General features: G+C 46.3%; 7 protein-coding genes across 7 annotated transcripts; 4 read left to right on the top strand and 3 right to left on the bottom strand.

Annotated features, from left to right (window-relative positions):
- Positions 1–477: 477 nt before the first annotated feature.
- Positions 478–1775, bottom strand: lap1 (putative aminopeptidase; the record flags this gene model as incomplete). Its single annotated transcript, XM_056924899.1, has 3 exons — positions 478–711; positions 778–1524; positions 1593–1775. 3 exons carry the CDS (start codon positions 1773–1775, stop codon positions 478–480), a joined length of 1164 nt encoding a protein of 387 aa, XP_056777625.1.
- A 1009-nt stretch (positions 1776–2784) lies between these two features.
- N7478_008684 (uncharacterized protein) lies at positions 2785–4061 on the top strand (the record flags this gene model as incomplete). Its single annotated transcript, XM_056924898.1, has 3 exons — positions 2785–3172; positions 3266–3788; positions 3854–4061. The coding sequence occupies 3 exons, from the start codon at positions 2785–2787 to the stop codon at positions 4059–4061; spliced, it is 1119 nt and encodes a 372-aa protein (XP_056777624.1).
- A 3000-nt stretch (positions 4062–7061) lies between these two features.
- N7478_008683 (uncharacterized protein) lies at positions 7062–8162 on the top strand (the record flags this gene model as incomplete). Its single annotated transcript, XM_056924897.1, has 1 exon — positions 7062–8162. The coding sequence occupies one exon, from the start codon at positions 7062–7064 to the stop codon at positions 8160–8162; it is 1101 nt and encodes a 366-aa protein (XP_056777623.1).
- Positions 8163–11349: 3187 nt separating this feature from the next.
- Positions 11350–11571, bottom strand: N7478_008682 (uncharacterized protein; the record flags this gene model as incomplete). The annotated part of the gene is made up of 1 exon (XM_056924896.1): positions 11350–11571. The coding sequence occupies one exon, from the start codon at positions 11569–11571 to the stop codon at positions 11350–11352; it is 222 nt and encodes a 73-aa protein (XP_056777622.1).
- An 892-nt stretch (positions 11572–12463) lies between these two features.
- Positions 12464–12856, top strand: N7478_008681 (uncharacterized protein; the record flags this gene model as incomplete). The annotated part of the gene is made up of 1 exon (XM_056924895.1): positions 12464–12856. One exon carries the CDS (start codon positions 12464–12466, stop codon positions 12854–12856), a length of 393 nt encoding a protein of 130 aa, XP_056777621.1.
- Positions 12857–15203: 2347 nt separating this feature from the next.
- N7478_008680 (uncharacterized protein) lies at positions 15204–15428 on the top strand (the record flags this gene model as incomplete). Its single annotated transcript, XM_056924894.1, has 1 exon — positions 15204–15428. One exon carries the CDS (start codon positions 15204–15206, stop codon positions 15426–15428), a length of 225 nt encoding a protein of 74 aa, XP_056777620.1.
- Positions 15429–16123: 695 nt separating this feature from the next.
- Positions 16124–17929, bottom strand: N7478_008679 (uncharacterized protein; the record flags this gene model as incomplete). Its single annotated transcript, XM_056924893.1, has 8 exons — positions 16124–16450; positions 16511–16595; positions 16649–16725; positions 16878–17384; positions 17437–17518; positions 17575–17650; positions 17698–17818; positions 17888–17929. 8 exons carry the CDS (start codon positions 17927–17929, stop codon positions 16124–16126), a joined length of 1317 nt encoding a protein of 438 aa, XP_056777619.1.
- Between the last annotated feature and the right edge of the window lie 397 nt (positions 17930–18326).

Below are 18326 nucleotides of genomic sequence, written 5' to 3'. Positions count from 1 at the left end.
GAAGAGGAAAAGAACGTGGAGATGAAATTGGGACAGGGGACCCAGTGTAGTTGGACCGCGACCGGCCAAAATGCGATTGTCTTTGTTAAAAGACACAGTTGCAGGGCTGCGGGCATCAGGATCATTATATCCCGCCGATCATGGCCGGGGTCACGGTGGTCACGTGTGGCCGGTGAGATGGCCATGCGTCATAGGCTTCTTTTGTTTTCCTTAGAATGGATTTCAAGTGGATGCGAAATAGATAAGTGAATATTGGAACAGAATACGGATGACCGAAATAATTAAACTAGCTTGACGTGGAAGGAATTGGAAATCAATTGAGATGGTTTTTGTTGGAGTCCATGCCCCGTCACGAATGACAATCTTGCGATCGTCTCGACTTAATAAACGAATGCCCCATAGGTATATCTCGCACAACGCCGGTACTAATAGACAAGAAGAACGAAAAAATAAACATAAACAAAGTCATGACACCAATTAAAATGGCGCGAATGCTAGCTCGTATGCAAAAGCCAAGCTCATCTTTGCGTGCTGCAGCATGTGGTCAAAGCTCAAGTATTTGATCAAGTCATCAGTCGAGTGAATCTTCTTGTCCGAATTCTCAAAAGCAGACTCAATCACAAATGCTGAGGGGTATCCAAATCGGCTAGCCGAGGCGTGATCAGAACAGGCATAGCCGCACTTAGTCTCGACGTAAGGGATATCACAGTACTATTTAATCGGAGCAATGGTCAGAAAAGTGGATCCTCGTGTGTTAATATATGACTGGTCACTTACAGTTGTGATAACTTCCTTAATGAATTTGGTGAGACCTTGATCCACATAGTCGACGATAACGCCGACCGACTCTTCCTGGCCGGCATCCAGGGTACCCTGGGCATAACCAGTCATATCCTGCTGAAGCATAGCCTTAATTTCACGGAAGTTTTTCTTGTATTTGCCAAAAACAGCCTGGGAGCCTAGAAGACCGCCCTCTTCCGCAGAGTACCAATGGAATTCAAGGGTATTTTGCGCCTCGCCGTGCGAAACGGCCTCTGACTGCAGCAGAGCGCGAAGGGATTCGAGGATAGTAACAGTTCCACTGCCATCGTCATCGGCGCCTGGAGCAGCCAGGATGGATGGGAGGAACAAGTTGATGCTGTCCTGATGGGCGCCGAGTACCACGGTGTTGTTGGTTTGTCCAGGAATTCGGGCGATGATACTGAACTGACCCCACGGGTGGTCGAAACGCTCTACAGTCGCACCGTATTTGGCCGCGCCCGAGTCTTGTAACACATCAGATACCTGGCTCAATAGCCATTCGGCAGACTGAATACCGGTCGAAGACTTGTAGTAGCGGGTGTGGAAGGAGGTAAAGTGCTCCAAGTTCTTTTTCATGTTGCTTTTTGAAAGTCCCTCGGTCAATGGAACCACAGCCTCCGAGTGCTGCATCTGTCCAGGGTATTTGACGATGCGCTGGGAATGAAGAGTGCCATAAGAACCCGACTGGAATTCGGTTGTAACATCAATGAAGTTCACACCGTCCTAAAGAGGGGTAAGACGAAAATGTTAGCCGTTATTAGGAGACAAATGGTTCCGTCTGAGATACGCACCAACTTCAACGCCCATTTCTCTTCCTCAGTCACCCATCGCGTAGTGTACGGGGCCAACTCAATCAGCCATTTGGGCTCCTGGGTATTCTGGACAATTGACGGCCCAAGCGGTTCTTGTGGGATGACCGCAGCCAGGGCAGTCGAGGCGGTTGCGCTCAGCGCAAGAGTTGACAGGAACTTCATAATGAACCTGCACGGGTAAAAGCCAAAAAATTCGGGATAAGAATATTTCCAAGAATAAGAAAGTGACAGAGCTCCGATTATAAAGAAGCCTAAAAAGAATGCAGTGTCAGGTTTTGGGGGCGGCGCCCTCACGCGCCTAGGTATCACTGAATGGAGCTCGCCAAGCCCCTTCTTACCTATTCGGACCCCGCGCTAAACAGGGTTATTAATAGCGAGAAAGCCTTGCTCTCTCTCTTTTTTGCTCTTTTTCTCGTACTCCGTACAGAAACTAACTAGGATAAAATAAGAAAAAGCTACCCCTTGTAATTCCTGGCATAACCATCCCTTCTCTTTGAGCAGGAAACAGGCAAATCACTCATGCCTTATTCTCCACTCTAGAGTCATAGCAAGTCATCTCCATTTCCAGTCTTGGCAATTTCAGGCTGAATGATTTTCGTGCGGGGATCGGGCGGACTGAAAGGAAGAAGCTCCACTTTCTCGATCTGTGAGTCACAGCCAGTCAGAGCCATGTGGATAATGAACGATTCATCGATAAGAAGGATGAAGCCTTTTCTGGTTTTTAAAATTACAAAAGGAGGCTATGTTCTCCATTGAAGGGCGCTAGTTTCTATGGCAGCCGAGCCTTGGAAAGGATCAAAGGAACCAAAGAATCCATTCAGAGCCGAACGAGCCGAACCCACGGCTCAAGCTTGGTAAGCTGCAGGTTCCAAGGTTTCATCTCGTGATCTCGGCATCTCGTGATTTCCCAATCTTGCCTAATACAGGTGCCTTCCCAATCAGGAAGTCAGGGCTCAGGGTTAACGGGAAAGGTGCACTTTCCGCCAATCAACGCGTTATCTGTGTCCCGTGCAACAAAGAGGCGTCAACTGGTCCGAAATTGCCTTATCTATCAGTGCTCGAGGGGTCCTTATCCATCCGGTCCTTATATACATCCTTACCCATTCCCCCTCTTCCAGGACTTGATCTTACATTGGATCCACCTGGTATTCTTATTCTAACATCCTACAATATGGCCATTCATCCGAGATTACGACCCCAGGCGTCCCAGGCGAGTCTGTCGCCACAGCAAACTATGGCCATCTCCGCATGGACGGAACAAGCCACCGCGTCGCTACAGGATCTGTCCCTCTCCGAGTCCGCCCCAGCCAACATGCCTGTCCAGCCCTCCACACCAACATGCTCCAGTCTCCGCGGCGTGACCGTTCCCCTCTCGATTCCCCTTGACGATGAACCACCGGTCGCTCCATCCGCGCAAGCGAAGGTGACTGGAGAGCCTCGGTCCACGCCGACAGTCAGTTTCCGGCGTCGCGCGCCTCTACGACAGGATAGTTTGAAGAGTCGGGAGGCACTGCTTAAGGGCAAAGACGGTAGCCGCCGGCGACAAAGATGGGAGAATGGTACGTGTCTTATCAGTTTGGTCCCATAAGGACCTGATTACTCCACGCCCAGGATGGAACAAAGAGCGAGCGACGCTAACTTTACTACTACAGACCGTTTGTTGCATAACCCATGGGCCGAGCCACCATCTTCAAAGGATTGGGACATTGAACCGACCTATACACGTCATAACCCAATGCCATACTATCTGGCCCCGCTCTGGGATGTCCACTATTCCCGTGTGGCAGACCATGATGCAGCTCGTAAGAACGCCGCCAAAGCCGCTAACACGAAGTATCGCGTCCCCAAGGAACTCCGGTCGAGATTGAAACATACGCGTGCTGCTCGCGGCATGCTGCAAGATCTGGAAGATGACGTCCGACTGTTCATTCGTAAGTGGAATGAGAAGCGGCAATATCTTGCAAGTGAGGGTCTCCAGGATGCACCCGACTTCTCAGCAAGTGATGACTCAGAAGATGAGATTGTCTTTGTTGGTCGCAATGGACAGATGCATGACTCCCCAGAGCGACGACGGACGCTTGAGAAGCTACGTCAGGAGCTCAGCATGCATGATGAGCGGGATGGTGAGAAGATGGTTTTCGAGAGCTTGGTGGATGACCGTGCAGCGGCATTTGGGTAAGTTCGCCGCTTGACACCATTGCTTATCGATCCTTCAGAGCACTGATCGCATGTATTCGTAGACGTTGGCTCGTACACTCCATTGCCTCCTATTATGGGCTGCACACCTGGTCAGTGACGGTCGGTGAACCTGCTCGCCGAGAAGCCTATGTGGGATTCCACCCGCCGATGCCTGGCAGCCGAGTTGGCCTAGTCACTCAGCCTGCCTGTCACACGGAGCTGCTTAACCCCGGCGAAGAGCTTCCTCGGCCCCTTTACGCGCAGGTTTAGATTCCTTTCGCCATATGGTCTTTCGACAGACCGCATGTAGACCTTCTTTCTTCCCTCGGAACATCCTGATGGGGGGGTTTTTTTTCGGACATCTCTTTTAATGCCAAGATACTGGCAGGGTCCAGTAACGCCTTTCGGCGATTTCAATGTTCACATATTTAGGTTTTTCATTGGACATAATTTTCCCCTTAGACTCATTGACCTCATATCTGCCTAGCATAGCCACTGAGGAGAACCAAAGATCAAGGCAAAGTCATCTTGCCAGTCCATCAGACTAGCGGTGACAGGCTTGGACCTTGGTTTCTGTCTTCCAAGCCCTGGAGGTCATTACGAATGTACCGGGCAATGATGACATGTAAATTCTTAATGCATCTATGTTTGGTACTGAGAAATTCTCCGCAAACTCTCTAATGTTTGTCCGTGCGCCTGGTCCCATGCTTTCAAGGTTCATGCCGTCACCTGGCATTGATGACCATCGGCAATGCCTGCATGGCGCATAGAGTTCCATTATTAGTCTTTTGTCTTTATCAACAACATAGAATGAGGAGCAATTAGCTCTCGGGGTAATAGCTTGTGCAGCAGGTGGAAATCCCCTGGCAATAGATGCATGATACGACAATACCTGGATATACAAACGAGGACATAACCATTGAGCTCTACCTAAAAGTTGAGATATATTCATGGATATCTGAAATCGTTAATCACCACATGCATCATGTAGTATAAATGAGGATTGACAAAACGACTTGAAGTGAGGCACTGCGACTTTTCCTGCGTGTATTATATCCATGGACAGGCATTTGCAGTCAAATATTTCACTTTACTATGACGATAGAGACGTAAAACATTCATCTCGACCCCTCTATAGTTTTCCATTTCTCTGCCCGAAATGTCGGGCTCCGTCATCGGAGTTCCCCCTCCAGCTGAGCTTCCAGTTCCCGATGACGCGTGACGAAGAACCAACCTGTCAAACTTCCAGAAACCCATGAACCACTGCCAAGACAGCATGGTTCCCCGTCTATATTATCGCTCTTATACATGGTACGTGATATTAAGTATATGAATTTTCATAACAATACGGCGCATTTAATAAAGAATCGCACCACGTGTATACATACTTAAATGCCTACAGTACAAAGACCAAAGATTGGTTCCGGATCGGACCGTAATTAACCCCCACAGTGAGTGGCTCCATATGACGTTTTTATTCTATACGGGACCAAAAATGAAAAGAAAGCAAAGAAAGCAAAGAAATACAGGCCCAAGACCAAAGAATGCATACTGTAATGCACCAGGTCCATAGTAACGAACAGGTTCAATCGAAGTATTGACGATCAGACCCTGCATCTCTGTAACTACTTCTGCCTGGAGCCCGGAGCCCGGAGATTGCGCGAAAAAAACCCCCAAAGAAAAGAAAAGAAAACCAAAAGAGGGGCTTATGTCTCTGTGTGTGTGTGTGTGTGTGTGTGTGTGTGTGTGTGTGTGTGTGTGTGTGTGTGTGGGAACAAGCCCTGTTTCCAGAAAGCACGCCCGCATCCTCGTGTCCAGACCCCGTTCGATGCACAGATCGCTACAGGTGACTGGTGGAGGATAGTGGGGGGAATGAGCAGACCCCATGAAGAGGGGGTTCGGCAACGAATAGAGGCTTGACAGCACCCAGACAACGAGAGACAGAGCTTCCTGTCTCTCAGCCTAAGCCGCCTTGACGCGGGTGCACGCATCACACAACTGCTGGATTTGGGCTGGTCCGGGCGTTGGGGGATTGTAATAGGTAGGTTCCTTTCCGATGGTGAGGCAGCGTGTTTCTTGTGGTTCCCACCATTAGATTAGAATTTATTTACATTTCCAAGCAGTACATATTGCATTTTACTGAGAGGTTCATTTTTTATTCGTAGGGTTCATGTTGCAGTCCGTGTTGTTTGTACGACGACGTAAAAGGTTTTAGAATTAGATTTTGGTTTTTTTGGAGAGAAGAGGAGATGCTGTGTATTTTCGCTGAAGATATTTATTGTTGCTGTTGTTGTTGTTATTATTATTATTATTATTATTGGAAGGGAAATAAGAAGTGGTTCATGGGAAATTATACTCCAGTAAGGTTGTAGTGATCGTCAAACAAAACATTGGGGGAAAACCGGATCATCACATTCCTCGCCTCATTCTTTTACTCTCTGGTTTTCTCAATAGATACTTCCGAGAATCAGAGGTTCAGATACCTTTGGTCAATTTTCACATTCTCATTTCCTTTCCACACCTTCTTTATGATTTAGAACTTATTTCTTTTTTTGGGGGTTCTTTTCCAAGTTCTTGGGTACAGTACAGAAGAAGCCTTGCCCCTCCTTGCACTCCACTTTCTTCTCTTCCCCCCATCTTGTCTGGTTGGGCTTCTGCTTGTCTGACTACCTAATCATTCTCCAGTACCTCCTTACAGCCACTATCATTGTTGTCTCTCCTATGATTACGGATTACTATTCTTACCATTATTCTCTCTACCTGTTTATTTTCGTCTCTGTCCCTTTTATATATGTTTTCTCCGGGCCGAATTCATTTGGACCCAGCTTCTAATCCCTGCAATCCTTGTGCACCTCCCGAAATTACCACCGTCATATGATTTTGGCCCAGGCCTATTCTCTCCGATATACCCCTGATCACGTCTCGCGTGGTCCCCGAGGAATTTTTCTCTCCCATACATACCAGCCCTTAAAGAGTGGTTTGATCTACGTCATGGGAATCTAAAAAACGGCATCCATTTGAATATTTTGGAAAGACTACTTCAAGTTACCCAAGTATCTATCCCACGCCGCGGCATTTATCGTTCGACTTCAAGTTCTTTGTTGCAAAACTCCTAGGTCGTTATCTAGGTTCATCATCTTTCCGATATATTACACTTTAGTCAGTGCTTATTCAGACTTCACGCTATTTCACACAACCTTGGAACCTATCAGCCTCAAATCAGGGTTCATCCCATTTTCGAACATATACTAAATACGTGGGTGACGTGCCATGGCTTCTTTTAAGTCACGCCAAGACCGAGCAGTGAGCAGAGGAAGTAGTTCCAGCTCAACAGACACAAACAACTCCGTCCAATCAAAAAGTACCACGCCAACGGTAGTTAGTGATCGCACCGTGCCAGCGAAGTATGAGGACTGGGTGGAAGAGTATGAAGACGGATTTGAAGACGAGGTTGAATATGGCGGCGGGCCGCGTGATTCAGTCTCAACATATGCCTCGACTACCCGCTCTATAGCGGATGTTCCAGAAGAAGAAGAAGAAGTAAGGTATGAAGTAAACGATCGCCAGGAAAACTTCCCAGGGGATGCATTAGCATCGACACCTTCATCATTTGCGTCATTGTTTCCTTCCACAAGGAGACTTCTCATTCGCCATGATGATGCTACCATTGACGGGAACATGAATCTGCGAGTTGATACAGTTGTCCCCCGTCGCGGTGGATATCAACAGGAGGTGATCCTATTTCATCTTCGCATGTATGATCTCTTCTCTCGAAAGTTCTCCTTCAGACGCTATTGTCGCGACTCAGGCCGCGAAGTATGCCATTCAACGCGAAAGGAAGCCCCGGTAGCTAGTCAGGATGGTCCAGGTAATCGACGGCGCTCACTGAGCAGTGTTCTTGCCAGTTTCAGGCCGGGATCAAGTGGACATCCGTTTGGAGGCGAATTTAAGCGACAGAATTCGGGGTTCGAGGATTCAAAGTTCGCTCGTCATATTTTGGGGGGCAATGAATCAAAATCGAAAGAAGTGAAAGGGCCGGCGCTTGAGAATACCATTTTGTTGGAGTTCTCAAACTATGCACATGTGGAATTGAAAAGACGCGGGCCGGGTGTAGCAAAACGGTACGAATATGAATACTGGTCAACCAAGTATCAGTGGCGCCGTGAATTCAGGAAAGAGGGGGATCTTCGGGAAGTGTCTTACTACCTTGTTGATACGCGAACTTCTAAAACGATCGCCCATTTGGTACCCGAGATCCTCACGCCACTGGAGGCAGTTGAGGAGGACAGTAAAGGTGGCTGGGTCCCGCCGTGTTCGCTGTGGATCAGCGATACAAATGTCTATGAACGAATGCCTGATATTGCCGAGTAAGTACTAACCTAAGTCTGTTAAGTCAAGGATGACTTGTTGTTCGTTCCTGATTCCTTGATTGCGTTTCCCGTTCATTCCTAGCCTGGTTAAGTCCTATCTAGTTCCACTTCACATCCCTGTCATATTTCCCCTCTCTGCTCTCCTTTTCGGAATCCTCCAGTTACCAACTACCCCTGGTCTCAGCCCCCCTCCTCTTCCAAGCTCCACCTTCCCCCCCCCAAATATTGTCGTCATTTGTTACATATTGCAGTGGCTGCATTGCAGGACAACAGTGAGGCTGATGAACCGGTTCTTCTCTAGTGTGATTGTTGCCACAGGATTAGTGGCTCTCGTGGATGATTACATTCATCGTCGCTGGCATCACGAGCGTCGTGTTCCATGGATGCTCCCCGCACGATCCTCGCTCACCAAAAGCCTGGAACGCATGGGCCCTCGTCGACTGATCGGCGAGGTACTTCAACGGAGAGGATCCGCCTAAAATGGCAACAGACGATCTATTTCGACAAGATGATGTACGTGAGTACATGAATCATGAGACCTATGAGCTGGCTTGGTACTTTTGTTCTTTTCTATCTTTTGTTTTCGCACCTCTTTATTGGTTCCTACGTATACTAGACCCCATCCGGTCTGGATACTATGATGATGCTCACGACAGGGTATGATGACAACCAGCCAGATTTTTTCGAATCCTTTTTTACAGGGATGGTTAGATGCAAAGCTACCCTCTAATCCCCTGTTTCTCCACTGTTAATATTTTTGTGATGTATTCACGGCCCAGATTTATCTATTGGATAGCATGTTCGGAAGCTCGGAGGGTGTTGGGCGGTTCATCTATTTTCCATGGCATTTGGAGACCGGCATGTGGGCCATGTGGCTCTTCATGCATTGTCGCATCCAGATCCTCGTTTTTTTCTTTTTCTTTTTCTTTTTTTTTTCTTCGATTTTCTCGTTTATGCCGTCCAGGACCTGCGTGTACATGGCATCTTCATCCTGCGGTGCTCTGTTGGCGATGCATATTATCCTTCCCAAAGTTTGACCGCCGCTTTTTTTTTCAGACTAAGAAAACCATTTACCAATTTGGCAGTTGATGATTTCAATTATTTTAGTCGAATGAATATGTAATACCCCTCACCGACTGAACCGAGTAACTATTTGAGGCGAAGAAGAGGCGACCCAGTCGCTCTGAATGATCCGCATGCGAAACCAGGAACTCATACTAGAATCCACACTAGCGCGAAGCAGTGAAGAAAATAGCAAATAAATAGAATCAGATCAAATGAAACGTCCCCCTCAATAGTTTCTATTTTCTCCCGGGTCCAAAAAATTGATTGGCCGTGAATGAATCTTTTTGATCACGCCCAAGACCAGACCCTGGCATTTAAGTGATTTTGCTGCCTGAGTCGATTAAGCTTGTGCGGGGCCCAAAGGCGCTTACAGGGATTCCTGTTCCTCATGAACGGTAACCCAGAACGTTAGGCTGGATTTCTATGGTTGTTCCCCACGGAGCTAGTCGTCTATCGGTCTTGTAGCCGCATAGTCGTCACATCCATGAAACTCATGGAACCATGGAACCATGCTGAACGCCAGACGACGGCGCAAGAATCCCTCATCAACAACTGCAAGTATGAGTGCCCAACTTCATCTTGCGAAAAGAAAGCGGCGAATCAAGCCCGTCTCTTCCGACTGGTGTGAATTTATTTTGTTCCTTCTTTTTTTTGCATGTATGTATGTATTTATTTTTCTATTATTTAAAATTAATTTCATGCTTTTTTTTTAATGTACGGTGCTGCATTTTTATTCCCCAAGTGCGCCCCTCTCTTTGGGCGGTTGCTGCGGTGCTGCACGGCCGAGGCGGTTAGAATCCGAATTACGAGGGAGCTTGGACTCCCCAATGGTCCCGAGTGACTTATGACCTACATTGAATACTTGGTACCGATGGCCACTCTAAGGCTTTAGCTGCTTAATGGATATGTACCTAAGATGTATGTACATCCTTGTGAGTGGATCTTTGTGCTGCCAGCGAACTGGAGTTCCTGTGGGTGATTCTACCGGATCAATGGTAATTATGAATGAACTACGTACTTTGTAGTGAAGAATATGGTTGTCCTTGTTTGTCCTTATTAATGTTTCTCATATGTTAATTCATTTTATTGTATTGTAGACTTTCTATTATATTAAGACAATACACGATGGGGTTGATTTCAACATCCTGAATCATGCAAAGCGGCCCGGTCTGTGGCTAACCAACTGGTCCATGGTCATAGCAGAAGCTCGACCACACTGGGCAAGTTGCTCCCTTCGGCTTATTACTTCCAGATACCTCGGGGCAACCAAAAAATAGACAAAGTAGAATGTGAATGTTCCTTTTCCTGGACAGAGATCTAGATTCCAATGTTATGATCTCATCCATTTGATGAGCTGGCACCTCGCTTCATTGAATTTGACATTTTTAGCTGCATTTTCGGCATCCATTTATTATTTTAGGATTATTTTAATACTATGCGGCCCAACCGTTCCTCTACGATATGAGATTATTGTGTACATACAGTAGATCCATTTTTGATCCTCCGCCCGTTCTTCGCTTCTCCGGTACTTTTGGGCACCACCCATTCGTCATAAACTAGTTGACTAGTTTATGACGGGGACCTAGCCCTGGTCCGCTTGGGCAGAGATCACCCACATATCCCACCACCATGCATTTCATACGTCTCAGGGTTTCCAGAACTGTTACCCACCGATTTGGTTATTGTCTATGCACCCTAACCTAACCAATCTGTTTATTTTGGTTTGATCCTAATGCCTGGCAGATGAGGCAGGGACGGGGCTACCGACGCAATCATATTATCAACGTGGGGTTCTCTGAGTTGTTCATGCTCGCCATCCAATCCCGATCCAATCTCGCCCCGTCATATTAGGTACTGATTTTTTTCTCTCTCTCCTTTTCCCATTCTAATATTCTAATCCTTGAACATCTTTGGCTTGTTCATTGCTTCACCTATGCATTATTCTATTGGTCTGTTAATGTTATTTCATTCCCATATGGATTTTAGGTCCTTTTTTTGTGTTCGTTTTCGTTTCCCCCATACTAGTCGAGATTTTTTCATTTTTCTCCTTGCGTAAATGATCAATTTGCCTGTCACATTCACTGTGGATTCGGCAGTGGAACATCCCGTTTATCTTTCAACCCTTACGGCATTGTTCTGTCTAGCGTTTCTTCAAGGGTTGGTCTGGTCGGCGTGCGCCGGCCCGTTCCAGCTTGCAGCCTCAAAATGATCCGCATGTCCTTCCCGCACCAGTCCTTGACTGGTGGATAAGGGAGGAGGGGGTACTCAGGCTGACGCTGTACCGTGTACCCATAGCCATGCATAAGGTCGTTCCGTTTGGTTAGGTTTGACGGGTTGGGCTCCATGTTTGACCAGCCAGGAGAAAAAAAAGAAAAAGAAAAGAGAAAAATGTGTGAAAAATCAATAAATGCATTTTAAATAATAAAAATAAAATAAAATATGAATGTGGATTCGAACGGAGGGGGAAATAATGACATTTCAAGATTATTATTATTAGTATAGAACAAATTATGATTATAATTATAATCATAATTTAATATTATTATTATTTTCGTCTCCTGGGGGTCATTGGAGATATGGCCCACCGTTTATATGACTCCCCGCTCCCCATGTCCATCACCGAGGGGCATTTAAAAAGGTCACGCAAGATTCCCGGTCCATTGAGCTTTGCTGGATTTCTTTCTCCATTATATCTACTTTGCTTTTTTCCACGTTTACTTTTTCTTTTTTCCCGTTCGACTCTAATTCTAGTTCATCGGGTTCCTATATTCTGAATTGCTTCTTTTCACACAAAGACCATTCCATATCCGCCGGTAACGAACAATTTCAACATCATTGCTCATCAATTGAACATTGAAACAAGCTTCATATCTACCATTATCCTCAATTGATCATGTCAATTCCCACAAGCCCCCCAGGGACCGGCCGCCCCAGCTGGCAGGATCAGCTCTCAGGTAAACCAATTGGATTCCACCCCTCTATATAGTCCCTAATAAAAGCCCCCATTCTCTTCCCCTCCCTAAAGCCCCTGCCAAAATCCGACCTCCCTATAACATCGAAGCATCAAGCGAGCTAACCAATCCCAAAGAGCATTGCAGACGCAACAAACTGGCTGTCCCCATCTTCAATATTGTGTCCGATCGGCGAGGTACCTGCCCATTTCCATTTCCATTTCTTGATTTCCTTTCCTCCCCCACAGTCTATTTGTCACAGCATCCTTCTTCCACGATCCTTGATATGCGTTTCTTGCTTCTGTCCCTTTTTTTCGGGTTCGTCTTGCTTCTACCCACCAACCGCGTGTTTCGGCATCGTAGGTGTGGAGCTGCAGAACGATCCGTACACCGACTTTTACCTCCGAGCTTGACAGCGGATGCTGATTACCCTTGCGCCGGAAATGTAGGAGGTCGAACCGCTTGGTCCAGTACCGTCACCATTCTACAATCACGACTGACCGAGCCGGTAGCAGCTCGCTACTGGTACGATGGTCAATACATCAACAATGCTAAAGAAGATGCTGCCGAAGTCGCCCTGAAGCTGCTCAACCAGCAGCCGCGTGCCTCTACCGTCTATCCGGGTCAACTCTTTCCACAGGGTACAGCGGGCTATGGTCGCGGTGGAGGCGGGTTCTGATTCGATTTCCTTCATGACTCGAATGTTTTTTCTTTTGTTCGGGTGGTATTCTCTTTTATGTTTTTATTCAACGTGTGTGTGCGTGCGCTGATTGCTCATCTCTGGCCTGCGGAGTTTTTTTCTCGCTTCTTTGCAAATCTTTTTTTTCTTTTTCGTGTTCATTCTTCTCCTGACTTTGCTTCTGCTTTTGCTTCTACTACTGCGCGGTCTTTGTGTGGGCCCACATCAACACACAGACCTTGCTGCTCTTTCGTTTGTTTTGCTCTTCCTTTTATGCGCTATGCAGGCCAAAAATTATCACGCACCACACCTCACACCTACCTCATCGTGCATCGAACGTCCTTTTTTTCTTCTCCTCGAATCCCGGATATGCGCGCCACATTCCCGAGCCGGTGAAACAATGACGGTTGGCTCGATGCGGATGGAACTTGCAGCAAGGTTTCTTCACCGTGTTCTCAGGAGGCCTGGGCTCGAGACCCGGCTCTCGGCTGGACAAGGACAATGCAGGAAGCCTTGAAGAAAGGGGCAATGGATATACATCTTGGGATGAGGACTGAGCTACGTCTATTCCTTTCGTGATCCGGCCCCCCTCTCCATTTTCATCGACCTCACCGACACCTACGTTCTCAGTACCTTACAATCCGGGCTTGGCGTTGTGTGACTACCCACTGTGGTTGTGACACCCAACTCAATCCCAACGGCTCAGGAACATTCTTTTCTCTGTCGGCTTGCTTGTATTGCGGAAGATTTTGAAGAGGCTTAGGCGCGTTACTGGAACCACGGTCTGGCCTCGAAGAAGCCGAGGAATAAGAGGGGAAGATCCGACACTTTGTTTTGCAGCCATTGAGACTCGGAAAGCTATTGGATCATGCCCTGACAAGGAACATCCCTTCCATCTGCAGTCTGTGCGTGCCGTCAGTTTCTCTACCGACCTTGGAAATGAATCGGTGAAGATATCCATGGTTCCAAGGTTGTGGGTCCCTGCCGTCAGCCACCCGCCTGACCTTCTTGGGACGCAACATCCTGCCTTTTTGGAAGCCGAACGAGTTCTAGAATCTATTGGGTGCCGATCTGAAAACTTTTTGCAACCCGAAGACTTAAGATGATTCTTGCTACTGTTAGCTCCGCAGGGGGCTAGTTGATTCGAGCTTTAGCCTTGAGATAATTGACTTACCCGAGGCAGCTAGTACGTCGATACCAGGGCTGCATAAAGCGAGAAGCAGACCATCTATAGCACAAATGAGCCATCGGGAAATGGTGGCAACAGACGTGTTTGAGGATTCACAGCTGAGGAACAACAAACATTGAAAACGACAGTCTTGATGATAATTTTCTCTTTTCTCTTTTTGCTTCTTGCTTTCGTTTTTTAGTTTATTTTTTCTGGGCTTCATATTCTTTCAAGCACAAAATCACTTTTTGCTTACTTGCTTTGACCTTTTTTTGACTTACAGCTTTTGGTACGGCCTTCTCAGGCAACAATTCGACTTGGGAGTTTTCATTGGATATGTACGACTGTGTGGGACTCAGGGATTTGATTGAACTTGACCAGTTCTTGAATTTCACGCTGACCGATTTCTTTTTCTCCACTTCTTTGCACTTGAGAGCTTGTTATCAAATTGTTTGCGATTGCTTCGGCTACAAGAAATATCGACAGGACATGCCTAATGAGGAACTTTGCTTTTCACTTGTTTCCCACGACTTTGTGGAAATTTAAATGCGTTTGCTCTGTTTTTGTTTTGATTTGGAAGATAATGTCATATTACTCCACACTGCTTTTGATCTGAGCATGAAATAAAGCTTTTCTCTTGTACAGCACTCTGCCATATGTGTAGTTGTCTATTTGTAGAAGACTGTAATTTTCCGATAATTATCGACAATTTCATGAAATGAGTTTATGGGTGATTGAAAACACAATACAGTTGTTGATTTATAGAGCATCCATGGATCTTGTCATACTTAGGGATCCAAATATCATTCGCTGGGACAATAATCGAATCTTTGGTACGATCCATCGATCGCCCGAATCACTTTCCTATTCGGATCTGACACGCCCCCGGTCGGCCCCAGATCCAAGAATGCGCCCGACTCAGGATCAAGCTCGGCATTATCGAACGGTGGCTGTGCAATTCAAGTTACTGATAGGATAGGCTCCAGTAATAGCGTCTATAAAGTGGTCAAATATTCCGAATTCACACAGTTTTGGTGGCTTCATAGTTGTGTCCACACTAAGAATCACCTTGAGCATCACGGCCTTCATTAATAACACGGTCGCTCGTCAAAGCTCCTCGCGCACTCAACTATTCCCGCCAATTCAAATAGTTGATTTTTCTTTCGTGCTTCTCTCAATATGTGTTTTGGGTTTAGCGAATTGAAACCTCAACCTCCGTCCCGGGCCACCTACCGCGAGGACGGTTATGGTCAGTACCTTCGTGATTACGATGCCTATCAAAAGGCAGCCCACAGCTACAATACGAATAAGAAAAAGCGCAAGGCTCGTCGGCCTAACCATACTGCTGCACTAGCTGGCGCGGGCGTTGTCCATGCTGGCCATGTTAATGGGAGCGGTTGTTAGGGAGGATATCATGGTGTGTGACTTTATTTGATCTATCTTTTCTCATTTATCAATTTTGTATACCACTTGAATTTTAATTTCGGGATTTAAGGAATTGGTGGGGTCTGTCAAACTGGAGACAGCATAGATGTTAGGAATCATTGACAGCCCCATCGCTAGATTATTCCGTGTATTTCTTGGAGAATTTCGCCCCTAGACATTTGAGATAAATCATAGCACTATATCAAATTGTTTTATTTGTCATCCACATATGTATCGTAAGAAGACTTTTGAATATAATGGAGGTATATGATAACGCACAAAGTACCTTGGAAGTGCGGGAACGGGTGGCTAGCTGAAAGGCAAGGGGACCCGGAGAGATTCCATCCCGGGAACCTTGCTTTCAACAATGCCTTGTCTTCTTTTTACAACTAGCTGATTGTTTGAAAAAAAGAATGATATATGAAATATTTGTAATACGTATTATTTACTTAAAATGTAGTTTTCGATATACAGCACAGGCAGTGAAGAGCTTCAAATATTTATGGATTACCCCTTGACAAATCGAGTCGCTGAGCCTATGTCTCAAAATCAATGTACTGTTGGGCAAAGTTTAGCGACATCACACTAGTATGAAAGCTATTTATCTGTGTTATCCGACAAAGAAGGCAAACTGCTTGTGATATTCATCATAACCGCCACAGGCTCTAATTAATCTAATATGCAAACTTCTTTCCATTTTCATCACCACCATTTCGCTTGTTCTTCCAGCTATAATAAAGGCGTAGTAAAATACACCCAGCCGTCACGAAAAGAAGAAGGGCAGCATTAGTCCAATGTCCCGTTGGGTACCCTATCGTTGCCTCGTCTGATTTGTAGATCCATACTCCAACAATCTGACCAGGTGCACCAAATGAAACATTCAAAGCAATTGCGAGTCCAGCCCCAGCTGTGGATTTGAGGTTGGATGATAGCCATCCCAGTAATGGAGGAATGCAGGCAAACGCACCACTAGCTGCAACTATAAGACAACCATAACGATGCTGAAAATTGGTTAGCGATTTCCGTAGAGCCATTTCAGTTGATGTGATTGGTTTGCTTACAAGGTACGCGTCTGCTGGGAGTACAGCCGAGGCGAGAAAGCCCATTGCACCAATGAAAGAAAACATAGCAGAATGAAGACCGCGACTTGTGAAGTGTTAGTATTATCTGAGATTCCAAAGTCAAGGTACACTACTTACCTGTTGAAATGATCCGCAGACCATGCCGCAGCTACAGTGACCACATATGCCACCGCATACGGGGGCACTGTCATCAGCTGCGCCCGTAAGTTAGAATAGCCTAAGCCGGACGTGATAGCGGGAGTAAAGAGAGAGAGACTAGAAAAAGGCGTGGAAATGCCAAAATAAACCTAAGAAAAAGTCAATGAAAGCTGTTTTGAAAAAATATCGTTCGCCAGGAATAACATACTGCATAGTGAGCATATAATCTCCAGTCGCAAAGTACTGCTTTTGCATCGGCCCAAGACATAGCACTTGCCGAACCTTTCGACCCTTCGGTCTGTAACCGATAAGCTGCAAGCTCTTTCTCCTCCTGTGAAAGCCAATGAGCCGTTTCGGGATAATCTGGTAGAAAAAACCAAACCAGGAATGCTGAGGCGCATGACGGTGCCCCTTCAATTATGAAGAGCCATCTCCAAGCCGAGAGCCCATGCGCACCGTTCATATGGCCTACGCCAAATGCGATAGCACCACCAAATGCACCAGCGAGCGTTGCAGAAGCCAAAATTAAAGCTACTCGCATTGATCGTTCAGAGTTGCGGTACCAAAATGTCAGATAGTAGACGAATCCGGGAAAGAGTCCAGCCTCCATGACACCCAGTAGGAATCGAATTCCTGTTACTTGAGCATAGGTATGCGTACCACCTAGTCCCATAGTAGCTGCACCCCATGATAACATTAGGAACGCGATCCATCGCTGTATTTTGTTAGTACACCCTGCGGTAGATGCCAGAAAGGCTTTGACGTACGCTAGGCCTAAGCTTCTTCAAAAAATAGTTGGAAGGAACTTCAAACAGTGCGTAGGCTATGAGAAAGACCATGAGTGCAATCCTATAGGAGCGAGTCAGTCACCCATTCCCTTTATCGATGGGCAAGTCGCGCCATACGTATACTGAAACGAGGTCATCCCAGTCTCAGAGAGAAGATCATTGTGGGTGTCCTCGTTGAGAATTTTGGCATTTCCTACTGCAATGAGCCTCTGTCTTTCGACTCTGAATAATTAAACATACCAATATTGGATCGATCCAAATAACATAAAAGGTAAATTCCTGCACAAAGTGGAACAATTCGTAGATCCTGTTTCCATATCAAAGCTTTCTCGCGCGCCTCAATAACCGGATCACTCGGTATCTGTAGCAATAAAGCTTTTTTTAGATCAAAATAAAGAAATTAAAATAAACTTTTTCGTAAAGAACTTACTTCTGCGGCGTACTCGACATCTTGTCCATATTTCTCGGCCATCGTGCAGTGGATGGAATTGGCGATCAGAGCGCATAAAATTCTGAGTCAAATCGTGGGGGGGGAAAGCTCCTCGAACCCCCTTTTGTTTGCTCTTTTTTTTTTTCTCGGGCATAAGCAGTCCCTGAACCCCGGAGAATGCCCCCGCAATCATCTCGCACTGGCCATGTCGGGCCTTCTCCGACTTCGCGGGGGGTTTCCCGGGAAGGCTTCGGCAATGGCTGAATGGCGATGGGAAGTTCATTTTCAATTACTGTAGAGGTTTCTAACCACAAAAAGCATACCTTCCAATGAAATGACCTGATATTTTTCCATCGAACCACCAGGTAGGCATTTTTATCGGATTTGAGTGTTAAAATCTTATGTGGGTCCAGATAATAGGTCGCATAACAAGTGCTTT

Source organism: Penicillium angulare (assembly GCF_028827245.1).
Source record: "Penicillium angulare strain IBT 27051 chromosome Unknown utg000005l_segment0_segment0, whole genome shotgun sequence".
Lineage (NCBI taxonomy): Eukaryota > Fungi > Ascomycota > Eurotiomycetes > Eurotiales > Aspergillaceae > Penicillium > Penicillium angulare.
Note: the sequence above shows the minus strand (reverse complement) of the source record. Positions and strands in the feature narration are given on the sequence as shown.